Raw genomic sequence first — 25075 nt, forward strand, 5'->3', positions numbered from 1 at the left:
TGTGTGTGTGTGTGTGTGTGTGTGTGTGTGTGTGTGTGTGTGTGTGCGTGCGTGTATGTAAGAGAAAGAGAGATCTCCAAGTAATAACTTTCTAAGAAGTGCAATAGAAGTTGATGACCCCTTATCTTTCTTTCCTTCTTTCTTTCTTACTTTTTTTTTTTTTTGGCTGAGGTAATCAGAGTTAAGTGATTTGCCCAAGGTCATACAGCTGACAAGTGTCTGAGGTCGGATTTGAATTCAGTCCTCCTTACTCCAAAGCTGGAGCTCTATCCACTGTGCCACCTAGTAGCCTATCTTTCTTTCAGCCCTATCATCTACCTCTAAGAGTTGTTGTAAGGATTAAATGAGATAATAATTATAAAACTCCAGCACAGGCCCTGGCAATAAGAGGTGTTGTATAAATGTGAATCATCATCATCATCATCATCATTATTATTATTATTATTATTATTATTATATCTATAGTCCTATGGAAGAATTACATTGAGGGAAAATTTTTTATAATAAATTTTTACTGCTGTTTTTCGTTTTATTTTTTTTTTAAGGCAATTAGGGTTAAGTGGCTTGCCCAGGGTCACACATCTAGTAAGTGTCAAGTGTTTGGTCTGAGGCCAGATTTGAACTCACGTCCTCCTGAATTCAGGGCCGGTGCTTCATCCACTGTGCCAGCTAGCTGCCCTGTTTTTCATTTTAAATGGCCTATATTTCCCAACATATCCCTTCCTTCTCCCATTCCTAGAGAACCAAACATGTTAACAAAGGGCAAAAAGAAGGAAAAAATAGTTCAGCAAAGCTAATGTTGAAAAAGTTTGACAATATTTAGTGTTTCTGCATAATCCCTCATATCTGTAAGGAAGGTTTCTTCTTAGATTTTTTCTTTGTGAATGAATATTTAAGCAAAAGTCTGTCCTTGTAATAGTTACTATTGGATAAGCAAATCAGAAATTTTTCTTTATGCATTTCTATGCATTGTTTTTAGTACTTGAGAAAAGTTGACTACAAAAGAAATCCTATTTTCCCATTAACTTCCTCTGTCAAATCAGGAAGGTACTGCCTTAGTTCCCCAGGAGAAAAATCCTCCTAAAATTTGATGAGGCCAGACTGCCTAGAGTGTGTTGGGTGTTCTGCTGCTAGAAATGCTTAGCCTTTTTAGAGTTAGAGAAAAGTGTCACAAACTCAGAAACCTCCTTGTTGCTACATCTGCACTTTTCAGGGCACAATAATTCTTTCCATGCTTGAAAAATCCCTTCATCTGTATTTGCACCTTTTGGAAAGTTCACTCTTCATTTTGGTCTGGGTATTCCCCAGGGATGTTAGAACTGATCTTCTATTGGTGTTGATTGTTATTCATTCATTCACTTAAAAGTATTTGTTGAACACTCAGGAGGTAGAAGGCACTCTGATGTATAGTCCTCATCCTCCAGGATCTACCACAGTGTAACTGTGTACACATCAGCCTGCAGAGAAATCTTTAAGTTTCAAGCTTAAGGTTCTATAAAACTAACTTGTCACACATTTTCATCTATGTAATAAAAGTTGCATATAATGTAATATAAACATGAATTTTATTTAAAAGAAGGGTTATATGTATTTAGAATTATGTAGACTGTCTCCTTGCCACTGTTTAAAGTATTTCCTGTCATAAGAATGATGTTGGACAGCGGAGCCAAGATGGCAGAGTAAAATCAGTGACTTGCTTGACTCTCCACCAAACCCCTCCAAGTATCTATAAAAAATGGCTCTAAACAAATTCTAGAATAGCAGAACCCACAAAAAGAGAGAGTGAAACAAATTTCCAGCCCAAGACAACCTGGATGGGTGATTGGAAAAATCTATTGTGCTGGGCTGGAAGAGAAGCACAATTCAGCATGGGTGCGTAGGCAAAGACCAGGCCTCAGCGAACCTGGAGCAGGCCTCAGGGGACTGAATCACAGGCAGCTGTGGTGGTCTCCAGACTTCTTAACCCACAGATGCCAAAGACAACTTAGAAGGTCAGTAGGAAACGTCTGTGACTGCAGTGAGAGAGAAACTCGGTCCCAGCCCCAGACGGAGAGGGAATTGAGTAGCTAATCAGAGAGGGATTGCAGGGATCTCTCTGCTGGTGCTGAGGCATGAATCTCTTGTTTTGCCTGTACTTGGTTCTGGGTCACAATTGTGGGTGGCAGTCCTGGAGTGAGGAGGAGCGCTGGTGTGGTAGAGTTTGTAGTGGCAGTGGAGAGGGAATCCTCCTCACAGTTCCAAGGCAGAAAAGAATGCTTGTGGTCACCCATAGGCCAGAACACAGGCCAGGAAAGGACTAAACACCTCACCTTTGATTGTACCACCTTGGAAGAACTGAAAATTTACAGGTCCCTAGAAGTATCTCTGAAAACAGCTGCACAAACCCCCTGAAGCTTGGGACAGTACATTCTCCACACTGGAAGCATCTTAACAAAGAGTTTATAACTCAAGTAATTGGCTGGGATCATGAGCAAACTGCACAAAAAAAGTCAGACCATAGAATCTTTCTTTGGTGACAGAGAAGATCAAAATATACAACCAGAAGAAGACAAAAAAATCAAAGCTCCTACATCCAAAGCCTCCACGAAAAGTGTGAATCGGTCCCAGGCCATGGAAGAAAAAGGATTTTGAGAAGCAAGTAAGAGAAGTAGAGGAAAAACTGGGAAGAGAAATGAGAGTGATGCAGGAAAATCATGAAAAACTAGTCAACAGCTTGCTAAAGGAGACCCAAAATAATACTGAAGAAAATAACACCTCAAAAAATAGCCTAACCCAAATGGCAAAAGAGGTCCAAAAAGCCAATGAGGAGAAGAATGCCTTAAAAAGCAGAATTGGCCAAATGGAAAAGGAAGTCCAAAAGCTCACTGAAGAAAATACTTCCTTAAAAATTAGAATGGAGCAAATGGAAGGTAGTGAGATTTATGAGAAATCAAGACATCGTAAAACCAAAAGAATTAAAAAATAGAAGAATATGTGAAATATATCTCATTGGAAAAACAACTGACCTAGAAAATAGATCCAGGAGAGAGAATTTAAAAATTATTGGACTATCTGAAGCCATGGTCAGAAAAAGAGCCTAGAAATTATCAAGGAAAACTGCTCTGATATTCTAGAACCAGAGGGTAAAATAGAAATGGAAAGAATCCACCAATCACCTCCTGAAAGAGATCCCCAAAGGAAAACTCCTAGGAATATTGTAGCCAAATTCGAGAGTTCCTAGGTCAAGGAGAAAATATTGCAAGCAGCCAGAAAGAAACAATTCAAATATTATGGAAACACAAGATTTAGCAGCTTCTACATTAAGAGGCTGGAGGGCTTGGAATATATTATTCCAGAGGTCAAAGGAGATAGGATTATAGCCAAGAATCACCTACCCAGCAAAACCGAATATAATCCTTCAGGGGAAAAAATAGACATTCCGTGAAATAGAGGACTTTCAAGCATTCTTGATGAAAAGACCAGAGCTGAATAGAAAATTTGATTTTCAAATACAAGACTTAAGAGAAGCATGAAAAAGTAAACAGGAAAGAGAAGTCATAAGGGACTTATTAAGATTGAACTGTTTATATTCCTGCATGGAAAGATGATACTTGTAACTCATGAGACCTTTGTCAGTATTAGGGTAGTTGGAGGGAAAAAAATTATATGTACATATAGATATAGATAGATAGATAGATAGATGGCACAAGGTGAGTTGAAAATGAAGGGGTGGTATCTGGAGAATAAAATTAAGGGGTGAAAGAGGATTACACTAGGAGAAGGAGAAAGGGAGAGATCGAATGGGGTAAGTTATTTCACATAAAACAGACAAAAAAAGGCTTTTACAGTGGAGGGGAAGGGGGGGAATGTGAGAGGGAATGAGTAAATCTTATTTTCATTGGATTTGGCTTAAGGGGGGAATAGCATACACATTCAGTTGGGTGTGGAAATCTATCTTACCCTACAGGAAAATAGGGGGATAGGGGATGAGAGAGCAGGAGGATGATAGAAAGGAGAGCAGATTAGGGGAGGGGGTGATCAGAAGCAAATGCTTCTGAGAAGGGACAGGGTCAAAAAAGAGAATAGAATAAATAGGAGGAGGGATAGGATGAAGCGAAATATACTTAGTTTTCTACAACATGACTACTGTGGAAGTGTTTTGCATGACTACACATGTATAACCTGTATCGAGTTGCTTGCCTTCTCAATGAGAGTGGGTGGGGAGGGAGGAAAGGAGAAAATTTGGAACCCAAAGTTTTAAAACAAATGTGAAAAATTATTTTCATATGCAACTGGGAAATAAGATATATAGGCAATGGGGTGTAGAAATCTGTCCTGCTCTGTAGGAAAATAGAAGGGGAAGGGGGGAAGATAGAAGGGAGGGAAGGATTATGGGAAGAGATATTCAGAATGCATGCTGTCCTAGGGTGGGGAGAAAATTTGGAACTCAAAATATTTTAGAATAAATAAATTAATACCAAAAAAAAAAAAGAATGATGTTGCTTTTTCTTTTTTTAACGTTCATTAGACTTAAATCATTTCAGCTTTATCAAAGGACACATGTATCAGAAGAGGTATAGAAATTCAATATAGGACATTGGACTTGTAAGTTCTCATTTTGCAATTTCAAATACGCAGAATTCACTGTAACATTTTTTGTATACTGAGTACAGTAAAGTACAGAGAGGTTTGCAGAGGTGAGGAAGAGTTGTGGATAGTGTTTGGCTGCAGTTTGATTTCATTCCCTTTCAGACTAGTTCAGAGGACTGCAAATGCCATTTCAGCCCCGTCTTGCCAGGCCAAATTCTCCAATTCAACTCAGTGTCTCCCTGCCTATTTTCTCTATTCATAAAGGTCCTTAAAGTGAATCTCCTGTGAAAGCCTGCTCTTTAGCTTTTATTCTCTCCTATAAATAATCATTTTCCTCCTTCATAAACTGGGCATAATTACTCCTCTCCCCCCCAAAAAAAAACTTGAATATTTTTCATCCAAATTTTCCTTTATTTTCTGCTTTGACTATTTCAAAGGCAACTGTCTTCCCTTATATTGTTGTTAAGCTTGTATAGCTCTTTTAACTTGAAGTACATTGTTGTTTACTTGTCACAACAAGCTCAATTGCATTTTATAAGAAAAAAAAATATACCAGAGAAGTTGTCTTTGATTCAAGGTCACATAGTAACTATTAATAATCATATTGGTAGTTTGATTTTTAATTCAGAAAACTCATAAGCTCTTATATTTTTTATATTACTGAGCCATACTATAGCTTCCTGTGTATCATAAATATGTTTATCTAATATAATCAGTCAAGCATTTATTAAGCAACTACTTTGTTCTAGGCATTGGTGATTAAAAAAAGACAAAAACAGAACAATCCATCCTCTCCAGGAGCTTATATGCTGTTGAAGGAGGCATATGTACCTGTTACATGTGGAGGAATAACAAATATGATATGCTTAGAACTGTAATTAAATCAATTGTGATTTCATCACACCTTGCAGAACTCCCGGTATTGGTGAGAATGCAGCCTTGACTTCACAGGTCGTAGAATCATAAAGGTTACAGATTGAGAAGGGACCTAAATGATCATTTAGGCCAGCACTCTTATTTTACAGATGAGGATCAAGCATGGAGAGGTCAAGTAATTTGTACAGGGTCATACAGCTAGTATACATCAGAGTCAGGGTATGAGTACAAGTACAATATTCTATCTAGTTGCTGTACTTGAACTGGAATCCTCTATACAGTATCTCCAATATAGTTATTCTGCCTTTGGACAGTTTGTTTTTTGTTTTGTTTTGTTTTGTTTTTTAAGCAATTGAGGTTAAGTGACTTGCCCAGGGTCACACAGCTAGTAAGTGTCAACTGTTTGGTCTGAGGCCGAATTTGAACTCAGATCCTCCTGACTTCAGGGCCGGTGCTCTATCCACTGCGCCACCTAGCTGCCCCCCCTTTGGGCAGTTCTGTGTGGAGCTTTTTCTTTGCCACAAGCCAAAGTCAGCCTTGCCACTGCTTCCACCTCGCTCTTTGGTCTTTGAGGCCAAACAGAGGAAGTCGGAATCTTGTTCAATATGACAATCCTTCAGATACTTGAAGAAAATGGTGTGTCCTGCCCCATTCCTCTTCCTCTATTGTAGCCCTCCCAGGCTAGGCTTAACATTTCTGAATTCCATCAAGAGATTTTCATATGACGTGGCCTTGAGTCTGCTCACCATATTGACATGCTCTGTCTTGTCAGTGTCTTCCCTAAAATGTGATGCTCAGAACTGAACTAAATAACTCTCGCTGTGGAGTATAATAGAAATGTCACTTCCCTTGTTCTGGATGCCATCCTCTTAATTCTACCAAAGACTGCATTTCCTTTTTTTTTTTTTTTGGCTGCTGTGTCGCACTGTTGATTGGGATTACATTCTACTAAAACTCCTAGATCCCCTTTTGTAAAAATGTCTAGCCACACTTCCCCCAACCCGAATTTAGAAATCATGAAATATTATTGCTCTATGGGACTTTAGAGTTCTTACCCTTTTATTTTATAGATGAAGCAGACAAGTGAGATGACTTGCCCCAAATCACAGCTGTTTAATAGCAGAGCCAGTACTGGAACACTGCTGCTTCTCATATGCCATGTCATCTTATAACATATTTCATTCCATTAGCTCATTATGTGCCCCAAATAGTTAATATTAATAATAGCACATAGTTCCGTAGGCTCTTAAAGTATTCAATGCACTCTATATACATTTCCCTTTGATTCTCTCAGCAACCCCATGAGATAAGTGTTGTCATTCTATTTTGCAGATAAGAAAACTGAGCCTTAGGGAGGCCAAGTGACTTTTTGGAGACAGGATTCCAACAGATGTTTTCCTGACTCAGCATTCTGTCCATTAGCTTAACTCTGTAATTATACAATAGGCACATCATTTAATGCTCAAAATCTCACCAAGTAATGTGCGTTCGCAAATCAACAGAAAACCAAAGGAGGTCTTCCCAATATTCTTCCCTACCAAGAAATAAGAAATAAATAGGAAATCTTTACTTTGTGGGGTTGAGTACTCAATAGCTCTATTTAGATAATTGCTGATCTAGTGCTGGTGGCACCTTGGTGACCTAACTGTTCATTTAGGTTGTCCATTAGCATCTGTAATCTTGTAGGGAGAAACCTAAGGCACCTTCAACTGTTAGACAACTGAATTTCCATTCTAATTTAGGAGTGGAATTCCTGACTCCTAGGTAGCCTAGGATATTTTGTCGTAGGAAATTTAACATCACTGGACTTTTAACAATACACTCTCTAAATTGTAAGAACAACATAAGCATTCATAACTACCAGAGCTTTTTCTCAATCCATGTCCTTCTCAGCTGTCTGCAGTGTTTGAACCTGTCAGTCATTCTTTCCTCCTTGAAAATCTCTGTTCTCTCAACTTGTGTGACAATGAACTCTGGTTCTTTTCTTTATCTTCCTTCTCCATCTCCCTCCCTCCCATCTCCCCATATGTTCCTTCCCCTGACATTTTTGCATATCATAGGGGGCATATATCTGTGTATATACCTTATGCTTTTTTAATAGTATTTTTCCCAATTACATGTCAAGACAATTTTTTAGCATTCATTTTTACAAAATTTTGAGTTCCAAATTTTTCTCCCTCCCCTCTTCTGAAAATGGTAGGCAATTTAATATAGGTTATACATGTGCTATCATTATACCTTATGTTTTAACTTTATATTACAGATTTATTCTAAATTTTTCATAATGTTATTCCATTTTTTCTGGATGCTAAACATTGTTACATCGCCTTTCTGACTCAGATGTAATATAAGGAGGTTGAAATAGATAATCTTTAAGACTTCTTTCAGCTCTCAATCTAATTCTTGATTACAATGGCCCTGTAAAAAACAAGCAAATACATTAAAACAAAAGAAAAGAAAAACTAAGCTTTCATCTTTACCTAAGACTGTTCCTTATATTCATGTTACACTAGCCATTCAGTCATCCTTACAAATTCATAGATGAATATGAAATGAATGTCTCATATATGAGAAGCAGTATGCTATTTTCTCTATAAATATTCAGAATTTCCCTTGAAATGTGTAGAAATTTCCATGTTTAATTGTAATTCATGGACTGTGGGCATGGCATTTAATTTCCCTCCACCTCAGTTTCCTTATGTGTAAAATGATAGAGTTGGACTAGAGTACCTCTGATGTCCCTTCCCCCTCTAAATTTGTAATTCCATGAATTAGAGACCAAGGACTCTTAGAATTTTATTATGGTTGGAATTACAGACATGATTGGTTTAATCCCTTACCATTTTAAGATGAAGAAATTGAGTATAGAAAAGGTTGTAACTTGTCCAGAGTTACATGCCAAATGAATAGTACCTATTCACTACCTCCTCTTCATTTTACATTTTCTTTTTTTTTTCCTTTTATGGATGACTAGATATTATTTTTGGTTAGACTTAAATATGTACATGTACAGGAGAAAGAGCATTAGACTGGAATTTGGAAATGAGAGGTTGTAGGGATATCATGGCATCAGTAGCCTTCATTCACATCCCAACTCTGATAGGTACTTACAAGACATTGAGACAAATCATTTCCTCTCTCTTGGTCTCTGCTGCGTCATCTCTAAAAGGAGAGATTTTGATCTTATGGCCTCTAACAGCTCTAAATTTCTTATCCTAGCATCCTGGGACACACTCCAAGGTTCTGCCCGGGTCTCAATGTGACCTCATAGCATGAACAGTGAGTTCTCCTATTTCACTAATTAGCTGTGTGTCTTTTGGGAAGTTATTTTGCTTCCCTAAGCCTCAGTTTTCACGTCATAAACTGAAGGAAATAGAATGACATCTTTGTAGAAGTTTTAGAAAAAGGATGGTTAGGTTTTGTTTTAGGTTCGATCCAAAATATTCTGATGCATTTTAAAGTCCAGACAGTAATTCATTCAAGTCACATGTACCTATTCCAATATACCTATTTCACATAAATTGTACAGTCTCCCAAGGTTTAGCAAATGATTCATCAACAGGGGGTCTAATTTGTTAGACTTCATTTTGTCCCTACTTTCATTCTGACGTTTATATAGCACCTTAAGGTGTGCAAAGTGCTTACATATATTATTGCATTTGATCTTCACAATTGCCTTCTGAGTTAGGTGGTATATTCCCATTTTACAGGTGAAGAATTGAGGGTGAGAGAAATTAAGTAATTTACCTAAGATCACACAGCCATTAAGTGTCTGGGGTCCCTTCAAACTCAGGCCTTCCTTAAGCCAAGCCCAGCACTCTTTTCACTAAGCCACCTGAAAAAAAAAAAAAAAAAAAAAAAGCTGCTCACTCTTATAACAGTGGATTAGAGAGTCTAGACATCTGGGGACAATCATTTGTCAACGATTCCTTTTATTCTTTTTTTCCTACATTTTGATAATCATTTTATACCCTGTTGTTTCATTGCTCCCTTGCCTTCTTAGGACAGAAGCCTGTGCCTGTTTCTGAGGTTTGAGTTTGATCAGATATATAACTTTTGTGACATCTGAAAAAAAAGAGCTGAACAGTGAACGGTGTTATATGTTGTTGTTCTGTTTCTGCCACCGCCGCTTAGCATTTACATAGTGCTTTACATTTTCCAATGTGTTTTACAAATATTGCCTCATTTTTTCCCCTCACAGCAACTGTGAGAGGTAGGTGCTATCAGTATCCCTATTTTACAGATTAGGAAACTGAGGCAGACAGATCACATAAAACAGAGGTCAGATTTGAACTGTGGTCTTCTGATTCTCAGTCCAGTATTCTACTTCATCACCCAGGTGCCTTGAAAAAGACCATTGTGGTTTAAAAAAAAAAAAAAAGATGTAGTTAAAAAAATATAGATGTACTTAACAGCAGAAGCATTCTTGTCTTGGTTCTGCCATTTGTTAACTGTGCAATCAAGGATAAATCATTTAATCTATCTGAGTCTGTTTTCTCATCTCAAAAATGGGGATAATGATATATACCTGCCTACTTCATTCACAGCCCCCTGGTTGTAAGGAACATTCTTTGTAAAATATTAAGTGCTCTATGCATGTGAGTACATGCAAGGGAACATGCTCGTGGAAACACAGCAAGACCTTGATTTACACATCTCTTTGTGAATATTAGTGAAATTTCTCCACTTGTACTATTTGAACCACTCATTTATGAACTAAAGTTGGATTTAATTTGTCCAGTTATTTTTGTTTTTAATTGGTTTTAAGTGTTCATTCTTTGATTCAGTGTTATTTATTTGAATTTATTGTATTGGGGAGGGATTCTAAGTTTATCTGTGCAGAAAGATTGCTGCCTTGGTAAATATTATGATAAATCCAGGTTGGCTCGAAAAACCTTTAGTCACAAATATTGAGGATTTTTGTAATATATTCAGTAATACCTTACTTTCACTATAAGATTAGATCTTTAAAAGATGACTTTTCTTTAGCATCTTGTAATATCTCCATCTTTATAAATCCACACTGAACAAGCATTACTTTATAAACTATTTATGTAGATTAAAGCTTCTTAAGTATAAGATCCTCAAGAGCAGAGACCATGCTCACAAACACCAAATGGTCATGTAGGTAATAGGTACTCAATAAATGCCCATTGGATTGGCTAGTCGAGATGTTAAATTTACCTTTAAAGATTTTTAAAACTCACAATTTGGGAAAAGGCTGTATAAAAATATATCTATTCAATTAAGAAAAAAATACATTTTTGCAGACAGAGCACTTCGTGAGTAATAGCATACCCATAGCGCTTTACATTCACTTAGTTAAATGCAGTGCCAGGCACCATTAGGTGGTGAAGGAGAAAAGATAAAAATGATAGCCCTTGCCCCCAAAGAGCTTAAGTTATATCATGAGGCCCACAAACATGTACACACATAAGCATATAGGAAATGTATATAAAATAATTATGAGGTTATTTGACGGGAGAAAATCCTAGTAACTAGAGGAATCAAGAAATATTTTTAATGTAGAAGATGGTGCTTGAGTTGTGTTTTGAAAGAAACCAGAGATGGGGATGAAAGAACGCCTTGAGATGGGAGATAAGAGTGGCATGTGTTCCATGAAACTGTAAGAAATTTCTTACAACTGTTTGGTTGGTCTCTATATGGAATGCACAAAGTGGGGAATATAATAAGACTAGAAAGGTAGGTTGGGAATGTGTTGGGAAGGGCTTTAAATGCCAAACAGAGGAGTTTATATTTGCTCTTAGAGGTAATAGTGATCCATTTGAGTTTACTGGAGAGTTAAAATGGTCAGACCCACACTTTAGGAAAATCACTTTGGCAGTGTGCTTTTTATATACACCATTTTTCTTATTGCTTTATGTTTGCCTGAAACTTTAGTTCCCTAAGAATTATTCCAAAGCCAGAATTTTCTAAGAATTTGTTTCCATTAGAAAGAAGACAAAACATTAAGATTTGTGTGCTAGTTTTATGTATCTGCTCTTTTGAAGGCATAAACTGCTGCTATACAAAAATTACATAGGCCATATCAAAAGTATTAGTGCAAGGCAGTGTTTATAACCAGGTAGAAAAATTAGCAAATTAACTGTTTACCCTTCTCTTTTGTCAGTTATTAGTAAACTAAGGCCTTCTGCCTTGATGACAGCATTTATCTTTTGAGCTTATATGCTGAAATTGGCTCCCTAGTGTGAAATATAAGACACATTTGAAGAACTTATAGAACTTCAATCTAATCCAATAAACTTTATTAAGTGCCTGTTAAGTAAGTAATTAATAAAAAAGAAAGATAGCCCCTGCCTTCAAAGAGCTTACAGTCTAATGGAGGGAGGCAACACAGGAATGGAGGCAGAAAAACAGGAGAGTAGAGAGACAAACGAGGGGCACCCAGTGTGGGGACAAAGGGGAAAGGAGGCTAAGGAAAGTGGTATCAGTCAAAGCTTAAGTTAGCAGCATGGTGATGAATTTAGAAGTGATGAGTTTAACCTTCAGAAACATTTTAAATTACTGAGGACTTAGAACTACAGCAGAAATATTTAATTAAATATCTCACCTTGGAACCAGGAGTGGAGAAAAAAAAACCAATGTGTTAATAATGCTATTTTTAAATGGATAATTTATGGACATAATAGGATTGTAGTTATAGAGTTTGGAAGGGACCTGCAAAGCCATCTAATCTGGCCCCAGATTTTTTCATATGAGTAAACTGAGGCCTAGAGAGATTAAGTGACCTGCTCAAGATCACACAGATACTAAGTATCAGAGGTCAGATCTGCCATACAAGTGCTCTGTCTGTTGCAGCAAAGTTCTTCAGACTGTATTGGCACATATAGATGTAAAGTTTTTCTTTTTATTGGACATAATTTGAAGTTTCTATTTATATTCCTCAGGTCTGTGTAGGCATAAAATAGTCACAAGTATATTCAGCAGCACATACACATATTCAGCCCCACTGTCTGTTATCACCATCAGATGTCCAGAAGAAATCTGAATCTTTGGATGTGGATGGCATTTTCCATCATGAGGCCTTTGGAGATGTCTCAGATTCTTGTGTTGCTGAGAAGGGTTAAGTCTGTCAATATTAGTCATCGCACAATGTGGCTGTTACTGTGTACAACATTCTCCTGGTTCTGCTCACTTCAGTCAGCATCAGACCATACAAGTCTTTCCAGGCTTTTCTGAAGTCAGCCTGTTCATCATTTCTTATAGCATAATAGTATTCCATTACATTCATATACCACAACTTGTTCAGCCATTCCCCAATTGATGGGCATCCTCTCAATTTCCAGTTCTTTGCCATCACAAAAAGAACTGCTATAAATGTTTTTGTACCTGTGGGTCCTTTTCCTGTTTGTATGATCTCTTTGGGATATAGCCCTAGAAGTGCTATTGCTGGGTCAAAGGGTATGCACATTTTTGTAGCTCTTTGGGCATAGTTCCAAATTGCTCTCCAAAATGGTTGGATCATTTCACAACTCCACCAACAATGCATTAATGTTCCAGTTTTCCCACATCTTCTCCAGTACTTATAATTTTCCTGTTTTGTCATGTTGGCCAATCTGATTGTGCTACCTCAGAGTTGTTTTGATTTGCATTTCTCTAATCAATAGTGATTTAGAGCATTTTTTCATATGACTATAGATAGCTTTGCCTGTTCATATCCTTTGACCATTTATCAATTGATGAATGACTTGTATTCTTATAAATTTGACTTAATTCTCTATATATTTTAGAAATGAGGCCATTATCAGAGACACTGGTTGTCCACATTCAAAGAAGAGCTATAGAGTTTGAATGCAGATCAAAGCATACTTATTTGCTATTTTTTTCTTTGGTTGTGTTTTGTTTCCTCTTTCTGATGGTTCCTCCTATTGGTTCTACTTCTTACTCACAACATAACGAATATGAAAATATGTTTAATAGGAATGTATATGTATAGCCTATATCAGATTGTGCGCCGTCTTGGGGAGGGAGGGGGAGAAAAATTTAAAACTTAAAAAAGCTTATGGAAGTGATGATAAATCAAAATAAATTAATTTTAAAAAAAAAGAAATCTGAATCTTACTACGTCCAAAATTGAAGTCATTATCTTCCTTCCCACCCCAATTTCCAAACCCTCCCCTCTTCTGAATTTCCCTGTTTGTGCCAAATGTACCATCATCTTGCCAGTAGGTCAGTTCTATTTCCTCAGCATTAGTTTTGACTCCTCACTTACCGTCATCCTTTATATCCAGTCATGTGCCAGACCTTGTCATTTCTACCTTCATGACATCATTTGACTCTTTTCCACTAAAAAAAAAAAAAAATACCACAGACCTCTTTCTTCTCTAGATTATTGCATCAGCTTCCTAATTGGTCTCCCTGCCTCAAGTTTCTCCCTACTGTAGTCCATCCTACATACAGAAGTCTAGGTGATTTTCCATCAGTGAAGATCTGTCTATATGTCTCCCCTACTCAGTTAATTAATTCCAATGACTTCTTATTACCTCACGGATAAAATATAAACTCCTCAGTTTAGCTTTTAATGCCTTATGCAAACTGCCCCCAACCTATCTTTCCAGCCTCATTGGACATCAGTTTTTTTTCCTGTTCCTCACTCAAAACATTTCATCACCCATCTATTTGCCCTTGTACTGGCCATCTCCCATGCCTAGAATATACTGCCTCCTTCCTTCCACCTCATAGAGTCCTCTTTCCTTTAAGCCTACAGTTTTGAAACTTTTTAGTCTCAGGATCCCTTTATGTTATAAAATATTATAATATCTTATAAATTACAAATTAAAAAATATTGAGGACCTCAGTGTGCTATATATATATTTACCATATTAGAAATTAAAACACAACATAGTTATTATTAATATTTTAGAAACATTTATTCATTTATAATAATATACCCATTACATGTTCATATAAATAACATTTTTATAAAAAATTACTTTTCTAAGACCAAAAATACCATGAGAGAAGTAGCATTGTTTAAATATTTTTGCAAATATCTTTAATGGCTGACTTAGATAGCTGGATTTTCATGTCTGCTTCTATATTAAATCTGTTGTGAAAGTTTTGGTTAAAGTTTATAAATAAAATCCAGCCACGGGTAGATATATATTTGCATAAGGGAGGAGTATCTTAATAGGAAAATACCCTCTTAGTAAGAAAGAAGGAAGCAAGCAACCACTTTTTAAGCATCTATCTGCAAAGCACTGTGCTAAGCACTTTACAAATATTGTATCATTTGGTCCTCACAACAACCTAGGGAAATAGGTGCTATTATTATCATCCTTATTTTGCAGATGAGGAAACTGAAGCAAAGAGAGGGTTAAGTGACTTGCCCAGGGTCATACAGCTAATGACTATCTGCAGCTGGATTTGAACTCTTAAAGGGTCTTCTTTAATCCAGGCCCAGTGTTCAATCCACTGTACCAATGCAATTTGATAATTCAATTCAGTAAACATTTAATAAGCACCTCGTGTGTCCCAGGGACTCTGTTAAGCACTGGAAATACAAAATCAGGCAAAAGGCTGGCCTTGCCTTCAAGCAGTTTACAATCTAATGTGGGACACAACATGTGAGCAAAAATATACAAAGCAAGTTCTACACAGGATAAATAGGAAATAATTAAAAGAATTAAGAGGGTTTAGGGAAGGCTTCCACTAGAAAGTGGGATTTTAGTTGAGACTTAAGGGACACCACCTAGCTGCTTTCATAATTATCAAAATAGTTTTGATTTCTAGGACTCTCTGAAAGGGTTTTAATGACCCTCAGGATCACATTTAAGGTGCAGCTTAGGCACCATCTTATGCAGGAAGGCCTTCCTGATTCTTCCAACTGCTGGTGCCCTTCCTTCCAAACCACCTTGAATTTAACTGCTCTGTATATAGTTGTGTCCATTCCCTTTATGTTTAGGCCTTCTGTATTGTTACAGGCACTGGTTTTCTTCCTCTCCAATCTCCCCCCCCCCCAAAAAATTCCTTGAGAGTAGATTCACTCCCTGCTCTTGTATTCCCAATGCCTGGCACACACTAGGTAGTTAAAGAGTGATTGTGAATTGATTGCTTGATTGTTTGCTCAGCCTGACAGCCTTATTTGGCATAGAGAAGGATAGGGTCTGAACCCTGTGCTTTCTTTTTGCCGCCTTGGGAGTCATGTGACCACCCTCCTCCTCCACCTTCTTCCTCCCTTTCCTCTGAGGACAGAGAAAGGAGAGGTTTCATTTCTGCCTCCTTTCCACAAATGACTCAAGACCCCCAAGTGCTCCTTGTATGGAGCACCTGGAAGGTGTGTTCTGTGAGTATGGGATGTCCTCCTTGCTAGCCTAATTATTCTGCCCAGTGCTTTGAAGGTCAAGAAGATGACATAGCCTCCTTAATGAGCAGGCCTGAAAACCATTTAAAGCACAGGGTTCATCTGATAATATTTAATAACCGCCCTGATGGAGCTGAGGCCAGTGCAGGGGTAGCTCCCGTGAAGATGACTGATAGTTCCTATGTTAGAACCAGGGGGAAAATGTAGACATTGGAAGACATTTCTTAGCTGGTTAATGGGAAAGGCATTTTTCTTAATGAGACTTTGTTTTTAAAGACTTAGAGAAAAGCTTAGGCTTGGAAACTAGTATCTTTGGGATACATAATTTTTTTCCAGAATGACTAACCCTTCATATAAGAATGTACTATTCAGTTTATTGAAGTTGAAGGATTGTGAAAGGATGGATTTGGGGGAGAATTGAGTGGATGTTATCAGGAAGCAAAAGCATTATTTCATAGTAAGGTTAGTTTCTCATTCAAAGTTAATTCCACTTCCCCCCACCCTCCCTAAGTTAGAAACATACAAGGTGCAGGTAGTTCTTTTTACTAAATGCAAAAGTTATTTCTTAACTTTTATTTGCTTCACAATGGATCTTGCATGATAGCAGGGAGGCGTCTTATGTAAGACTTGAATGAATTCCTCAGAATTATTGAGTTAATGTGTATAAAGATAAAATTTCAAAGCAAACAGCACTTTGAGTAAACCGTTTTCAATTAAATCATTCTCAGAATTTGAACCTCGTTCTCATAGAAGTGGGAAAATGGTGTAGATAATACACATCATTAAATTTTGCTTTATTTATAAAGCGTAGTGCTAATAGGTACTCCTTTATCTAATGGAAATTTGACTGAAATCAAGCCCTTCATAAGAAAAAAAAGACTTCTTAGGCCTAAGCCCCCTGATTGAACCTGAAATTAGGGTCTGGTTTGCTATTAATGCCTGTGAGCTTCATACACGTTTTTGCAGTCTGCCTTTGGGTTGAAAGCCTCGGTGATCTGAAATTCAGGATACCAAATAAACCAGAGAGGGTATAAATCAGCACTGGAGGATATTTGTTATGTACTCTTGAAATTTGAAGCTAGTGAATATATGCTTCCCCTGCAGCCATCCCCTCAGAAACCTAACCCATTTGTCCCCATCTAAAACTCCATGTTTCCTCTCTGCTGGAGACTTTTCTTTAGTTGAACCTCCCGTTCTGGGGAAAAAAAAAAAATCTAGTTACCAGTCAAGACCAAAGCACAGCTGAGAAGTTTTGAAAGGCCAAGTGCCTTTAAGTTGCTTGTGTTCTGGCTCCAACTGTGTTTTCTTTCAACATTAAGTTCACCAGGGGGAAAAAAAAGAAAAGTTGAGACCAGAAAGAACACTGCTGTTAGAAATGCAGTATTTCTGCAATGATTGTAATGTATGTTGCTCACAGTGACAATCCGCTTATAGACCCTTCTCCCCACTCCTCCGGTTAAATTATTGTGAAAGGGACAGAAACACAAACTCAATGGGAGATGAAGTAGCAGTACTGTTTGGTGGCGGAATCTCACTGCCCTGTTCTCTCTCTCTCTCACTCTCTTTCCTGTATCAAATCCTACAACCACACCACACTAATTATCCCCAGAATGGGAGGGGTTGCCATGGTGACTGAGCACTTTTTAAAGCACAGGAATGGTGTTCATTATTGTTCGGTGTCTTTAGCCCTGGGGAAAAGGTCAGTGTGTAGCTGTTGTTTTCCATATGAATTTTGGCCGTAGAGCCAAACGGAAGGCAGTAGGGACTACCTAGGAGAAGGTAAGATGGTGTTTTTGAGCTATACATACGAAGTTGGTGAGAGTAGTTTGTTTTAGTTTTTCACTGCTCTGCAGCCAAGTAATTGCAAAACTCTCTTTGACTGTTAAACAAGGAAAAGTAAAATGGAAAAAAAGAGAAAATTAGTGAATCGTGTGCTTTTTTTTTTGTATAAGTCAGGTGAAGAATCTTTCCAAGCACAAGATACTTTATTCTAAAGAATTTGAATATCAGATTTATTTACTTTTGAAAGGTTTGTTTGAATTAGTCTTAAAAACTGTATTATTCTTAGGATAAAGAATTTTTATTTAGGTAAATAACCAATATGATTTTCTATATAAATGATTTTCTGGTCAAATTAAATTTTCTAGTGAAAACGTTAGATATATCTAATCAGTTAAACATTTTATAGTAATCTTAAGAAAAAGATTGTTTGTTAGATACTATGATCTGATGTGTGATTTTGGTATTACAAAATAAGATTAAAAAGAACAACTAAGTTTGGAAGATCTATTTAGACTCCTGAGTTATAATGACAATAATTATGTTTCTAGTTCTTTCTTCAGTTGGCTAAGCCTATTTTAAATAATTAAGAGTAAAAACTGTGGGGCCAGGATGACTGCTCTTGTTAAAATGGACTGCTTCTTGTTGTTTTTGCAAGACAATGACTCTTCTTTGAAATGTAACATTCTACTAGTTGAAGAACTTGTAATTATTTCATCTGAAATACCAAGACTCATTTTTTTTTTAATTTATTTTCATTGTCTTTGGAAAAGTTGTATGTATAAATACTTTTAAGCCTAGCTTTGTGTTGTCTGGCTGACATAGACAGATTTTCTCTTTAGGAACAGAGATTAAGCTTCTTCTGTATTTTTCATACTTTTAAAGCTATTTATAAGGCTGCCCCATGGTCCTCTTTATAGAGAGTTAACTAAGGTGGCAAGATACCAATGAAATGAAAGGGAAAGGCTGATTAAACAAACAAAACCAGTGACTAAAGACACTGTAAATGTGGCACTTACCTTGCCTGCTTAGTCTGCTTCATGCTGAAGAAATAATGTTATTTGGTCAGAATTTAGTATCTGGAAAGATGAGGGGGAATTTTTTTTTATAATTGTAAGTCTTTTGGCTTGATTTCTTATGCTTTTAATTACATAAACATGTTACTTTCTTCTCATACTCTATATAAATAACTGTGATTAACTTCAAATTAATAGGTAGGTTGGCTGCTAGACCGGAAATTGAGAAATACTTGAATGTCCTTTTTTCCTCTTTCTTACCTCTCCACTGATCACCACTTGTGACCCTGGGCATAAGACGGATAACCCCATTGGGTCACAATTTCTTTGTCTGTAGTGACAAGGTTAATATTAGGTTGCAGATACAAAAATGTGGTATTCTGAGATCTCTCTGAGGTTCTTGAGGAAAAATACTTTGTAAAATATTGTAGTGGTGCTGACCTTATTTAAAGTTTGCTCATTTCTCTTTAGATGCCGGATCAGTTTGATCAAGCGCTAGTGCTTAACCAACTGAAATATTCTGGGATGCTGGAGACTGTGAGAATAAGAAAAGCTGGGTTTCCTGTCCGAAGACCTTTTCAGGATTTTTGTAAAAGGTAAATAAGTTGTTAGACCATTGAAGTACATTGTATCCTATTATTTACAAGGAGCTTTAGAGAATAGAAAGTTATGGGGAATTCATTACACCAACTAAATATGGAATGTGCCTCACAGGTATAAAGTACTGTTGAGAAATCTGACTCTTCCTGAAGATGTCAAAGGAAAATGCACCGTCCTGCTTCACCACTATGATGACACTGACAGTGAGTGGCAGCTTGGAAAGACTAAGGTAAGAATTACTGTGGTTATAACATGCTTATAACATGACTATAGTTATCCAGTCTTTTTCACATCTTCAGAATAGGTGTTCTGTTAGTTAAAGTCCATAAACATTCCAGTATTCTTTTCTCTAAATCCATGCTCTTAGGCTCCATGAGGACAGACACTGTTATCTTGTTTAACCTATGTATCTTCTCCATCACCCAAGCTAGTGCTGATTAATAAGTTTTTTGAATTGGATGTTTTCATTAAACACCATTTTTTAAAAAAAACTGCCTTTTGCATACGTAATTTCTTAAGAATTTGTGCCATTTTATTTTATCAAGCATTTTTATTTCTGTGTCTGTAAACTGAGTACTACTATACTCAACTCAATATGCTAGAGGAACGCTAGGAAAGAAATGGTTTGTGGTATTTAGGTAAATTCAGTTGACTTACTAATGTGAGTTTGCTTACATTGTCAAGCTTATCCATTATTATATTGTTTCATGTCTGCCGAAAAGTTGAATTGAATTATAGCATCAAGTAAAGGTTGAATCTTTATAGTACTATGATATGTCAATTAGTGAATACACTGGGAATTGAAATTATTTCATGATAGAGTCTATGTTGTTAAGGAAAAAATGACTCATTGTGCAAAGCAGTGTTAGGAGTGTCATACAACACAGTTTCTGAGGAGCTGTGTTATATGTAGTTAGGCAGGATGGAAATAGCCATGACAGCTTTTCTTTGCTGACAACAATTGGGCCAACCCAAAAAAGATTTGGAGTTGTAAAAGTTTGTCTTCAGCATCTTTAATTTTCCCTTTCTTCTCCATTATTTCCCCAATCTCCTTGACAACACCATCCCTCAGATACCATATCTTTCTGTTCCCCAGCCTTCTCCCTGCCTCCAAAACAAGAAAAAGATAAGATATGGAATATTAGAACTATCATATTATGTTTGTTACAAAAAGAGAACAGTCCCTGTCCTCAAAGAGCTTATATCCTAGTGGGAGAGACAAGTATGTATATAGGCATATACAGGCTATATAGAAATCAAGTACAAGGTAACCCCAGGTCTTCCTTTTCTTAGCTTAATATATTTTTTATTTTTCCAGTCTATTTGCTCATAACTTCATATACTTCAAATTGAGTGGTTCTATGTTCTCATTGTGTCAAGTAAGGACTAATCTGGATGAATGAGTGCACTAATATGTGCTTAGTATGCTTGAAGGAAAAGAATCCCCTTAGCTACATTGGGCATAAAAAGATTGGCTAGCAATAAGTGGCTAAATAATTCAAACTGGGAGTAATAAAAAGACAGAAATACCTGACTTATATTATCTGCAGATTGCTATTACCTGAGTTCCCAGGTCACTTTTTCAGAAAGAAATATTACATCTGTAGTTCAGCTGACAAAAGCAATCAATGGAAGGCATTTATTAATCACCTATACAAAGAATTAAGGAACAAAAACCAGTATTGGGTCACAGTCCTTGCTTGGCCTTGAGAAGCTTATAAACTTCTTGTAGAGAACAGACTTAGGCAAGTATTACAGCTTTATAGAGATTATACAATTTTAAGAAATTCAGGCTAAAAAAAAATGCCATTGTTTAGATGGTAAATCAGGAAAATTAGTATAAATAAAGTAACTCTTGTGGCTGTATTATGACAAATACACAATTTGGTAGAGCTTAAAGAGAAAGTAGGAGAATAATGTTAGCAAAATCACAGAGGCAGGAATGGGTGAATTGTATTTTTGGTATAATGTGGGAGATTGCTTAGCTCAAACAGTGGGCTTATATTGGGGAGTGGTGAGAGAGGAAGTTGGTTGTGTAAAGCAAGAGTTTAAAATAAGAGCTTCCATTTTATAGCGTTTTAAATTATTCTTCCCATAGTGTTTCATAGTTTTACAGAGAGTTATAGGTAATTTCATAGATTTAGAACTAGAAAGGGCCTTCAGATCACATAGTACAACATCATAATTTTATGGATGAGGAAACTGAGGTCAGAGAGCTTAAGTGACTTGTCTATGATCATACTGGTAGTGTTAAGAGTTGGCACCAGAACCCAGGACATCTGCCTCTAAACCCATTCCCCACCCCATCCCCCTCAACTGAATGATTGTGCACATAGTGACCATTTAGATATGTTATTGACTTCATTCTTTTCATTCTCCACCACCCCACCCATAGTTTCTAAAGTAAAAAATAAATGTATCCTTTTCCACCCAATTTGCCAAATTGCTGTTTTCATAAGAAATAAAAGGAGCATTTATTTTCCTACAAAATTATTGTCACCGAAGGGGTCTTAGAGATCATGTCATGCTACTTCATTATTACACAAATGTGGAAGCAGAGGACAAAAATGTAAAATGACTTCTCTAGCATGACATTCATCCAGTTAGGGGCAGAAGCAAAGATTAGAACCCAGTTTTCCTGGTTCTTAATCCAGTTCTCTTTCTATTGAAACCCTCTGCCTTCTAGAAATAACCTAGACTAGAAGAGTCAACCACAGCCCTCCAGGCTACAGAACAGCCAGTTGTAGAGTCAGAGACAGGAGCTTGTAGGGCACAGCAAGGAGGCCAGTATGTCTGGTCTGAAGAGCTTAGCAGGGCAGTGATGCATGCGTGCTGGAAAGAAAGAAATGGTCATGAAGAGCTTTAAGTGTCAAGGAGTTTGATATTTGATTCTAGACACAGTAGAGAGCCCCTGGAATTTAATGAGCTGGGGGAGGGTTGACATGGTCAGGGCTATACTTTAGGAAAAGCTCTTTGGCATCTATGTGGAAGATGGATTAGAGAGGGAATAGTTTTGAGACAGGGATACCCAGTTGTAGGCTATTTCTGTTGTAGAAGTAACGAGGGCTTGAATTATGCTTGTAGCTATGTGAGCAGAGAGAATGGCAGGGACGTTATGAATATAGAAATGACAAGATTTGCAACTTATTGGATATGTTTATAGTGAACAGTCAAGGATGTCAACAAGATTGTGAACTGGGGTGATGAAGAAGATGGGGGGCACTCAGCAGATCTGAAGATGGCGGAGGAATCTTAGTGCAGACGTGTCCTCGTTTCTCACCTGGTTGCACTACTCTGGGGCTTTTCTGACTTCTCCAGCCATGGCCTCAAGTACCTCCCTGTCCTACACTGCACTCCAGCTTCTTTGCTCTTCAGCTTCCTTTTGTGTGTTACTGTCCCCTAGCAGATGGCAAGCTCCTTGAGAGAAAGGATTGCCTTTTTTTTTTCTTTTCCATATTTGTATTCCCAGCACTTGGCACAGTACCTGGCACATGGTAGATGCTTAATAACTGTTTATTATGATTGACAGAAAGAAGTTGAGAAGAGGGGATTGGTGTGAGGGAAAATGATAAGTTCCATTTTTGGACGTATTAAATTTGAGGTGCTTCCAGGACATTAGTGTTAAATGTCCAAAGGGCAATTGGAATTGTGGAACTGGTGCTCAGGAAAGAAACAAGGGATGGTAAGCATCTGTGTGGATAATGGTCATTCATAAGGTACAAGATTAATTTTTGGATAGCTTTGATTGTTTGGAAGTTTTCATGACATTAAATCTAAAAACTCCCTGCAGCTTCTACTCGTTCCTAGTTCTTCCCTCTTGGGAACAAGTAAAATAAGTCTAATTTCTCTTCTTTATGGAAGCCCTTCTGAGACTAAACATGGTTATCAGGTCTCATCTAAATCTCCTCCAGGTTAAATACTACCGTTTTCTTGAAGTGATCCTCTTTTCATACATTCTCTAGTCCCTTCACCGCCCTGGTCACGCTCTTCTGGATGTACTCCAGCTTCTCCATTTCTTTCCTAAAATGTGTCATCTCTCACACTGAAATATTCCATATTTGATCTCATGGAGGCTGAGGATAATAGGGTGGTAACTTGCTTCATTCTGGACCGGGGTGGAGAACCAATGGACTCGAGGCCATATGTGACCTCCTAGGTCTTTAGGCATGGCCTTTTGACTGAGTCCAAGTTTTACAGAACAAATCCTTTTATTAAGAGGATTTGTTCTGTGAAGTTTGGATTCAAAGGGCTGCACTTGAGCACCTTGAGTGCCACTGTTCTGGACACTTAACTCTTTTTTTTTTTTAATGAAGCCATTAGATTTTGGCATTGTCTTTTTTTTTTCTTTAATATATACTTAACTTTATTTCTTTTTTGGGGGGGGGGGGGTACTAGGCAATGGGGTTAAGTGACTTGCCCAGAGTCACACAGCTAGTAAGTGTTAAGTGTCTGGGGCTGTATTTGAACTCAGGTCCTCCTGAATCCGGGGCTGGTGCTCTATCCACTGCGCCACCTAGCTGCCTCTGGCGTTGTCTTTTAATACTGCAGTTTGATGCAGTTGTTTTTTCATATAGCTTGCAGTCCAACAAAGCCCTTAGATCTTCTTTACACAAACTTTTAGCTAGGGTACACCATCGCCATCTTTGTATTTTTGACATTGGTTTTTTGAATACAAGTGTAGGACTTTACATTTATCTTTATCAAATCTTGTCTTGCTAGGTTTGGCCTATAATTCTAGTCTATGAAATCTCTTTTTGGATCATATAACCAGAGTCTGCCTAACCCTTCAAGTTCTTCCATTCTCTTCTGCCCCCCTATTTTGAACACAGGTCAAGAGCCTCACTTCCCTCTGCTCTAAGGTTTCTGTAGAATAAGAGTTTAAAGTTCAAAGGGACCATACAGATGATATGGTCATTTGCTTAGTTTTTTCTTTTGTTTTGTTATTTTTACTTCTGTCATATTTGTTTTCTTATCTTGTAGAAATACATGCCTAGACACCCTGTTAATAGTGGAAAGAGAACTGAATATTCAGTCAGAGAACTTGGGTTTTAATTCTGATTCTGCTATATAAAGTCTGTATATGACCTTAAGAAAGTCTCTTCACCTTTCTGAGCCTCAGTTTACTCATCTGTAAAATGAGGGGGTAAGATTTTCTTAGGTTTCTTCTAATTCTGTATCCTTTGCCTTACTATGATGTTTGTGCCTTTTGTAGCACAGTTTGGAGCAATAACACAGTGGAAAGCATCTTCTTTGTTAATGGAGGGATTATTGTACCCATAACCAATTAATCCAGAGGAACCCAAGTTGTTTAACCAAAGTGATAGGAAAAAATTAGTTTGTTCATAGTCTAATTTCAGTATATTTAATATCTCTATGGGGGTTGGGGGAAAACACGTCATATCTTCAGATTGCTTTGCTCTGATTCTCATGAAGAGTGTCACATTATCCCAGTTTGGAGCCGGACTTTGGAAATGTTTGGTTTAACAACTTAGAGTTCTCTGTATATAGTTATATTCACTCAAGATGTTAAGTCATATATATAAAACTTAATTTCATTTTATGAAGTTTTCAGTGGTTTTTTTTTAAAAGCTTTTTGTTTTATTTTTACTAAAAAAAGAAATTTTTAGAAAAGAAAACCCACTGAAATCAGAACCATGACAAATATCAGATATAGTTTGTGTTCCTTAATGGGGATAGTCATTTTTCCTCTGCAGATTTTTTAATTTCTTTTTTCAGTTCTAATTTTCAAGTCTTTATATGGCATATATTCTTCTCCAGTATACTGTAGGGCAGACACGATAAAAACAATTTTCTTTATAATTTTTCTGTACTCTTAAAAAAAAAAACTTTCAAATGAAAAAGAAGTCCAGGGGTTTAGTTTGTTATGATAATGGATGAATGCTAACTAAAG

The 25075-nt window shown here is 37.1% G+C and overlaps 1 protein-coding gene across 1 annotated transcript in view; it reads left to right on the top strand.

Moving 5' to 3' along the window:
- MYO10 (myosin X) overlaps positions 1–25075 on the top strand; it is a 261628-nt gene that overhangs the window by 195503 nt on the left and 41050 nt on the right. Inside the window, exons 20-21 of the mRNA XM_027868901.1 lie at positions 19036–19160; positions 19279–19393. Of these exons, the coding sequence (XP_027724702.1) occupies positions 19036–19160; positions 19279–19393 (240 nt within the window). The remainder of the gene's footprint in view (positions 1–19035; positions 19161–19278; positions 19394–25075) is intronic.

The sequence above is a fragment of the Vombatus ursinus genome, unplaced genomic scaffold, assembly GCF_900497805.2.
Source record: "Vombatus ursinus unplaced genomic scaffold, bare-nosed wombat genome assembly UNPS02014791.1, whole genome shotgun sequence".
In the NCBI taxonomy this organism is placed as follows: domain Eukaryota; kingdom Metazoa; phylum Chordata; class Mammalia; order Diprotodontia; family Vombatidae; genus Vombatus; species Vombatus ursinus.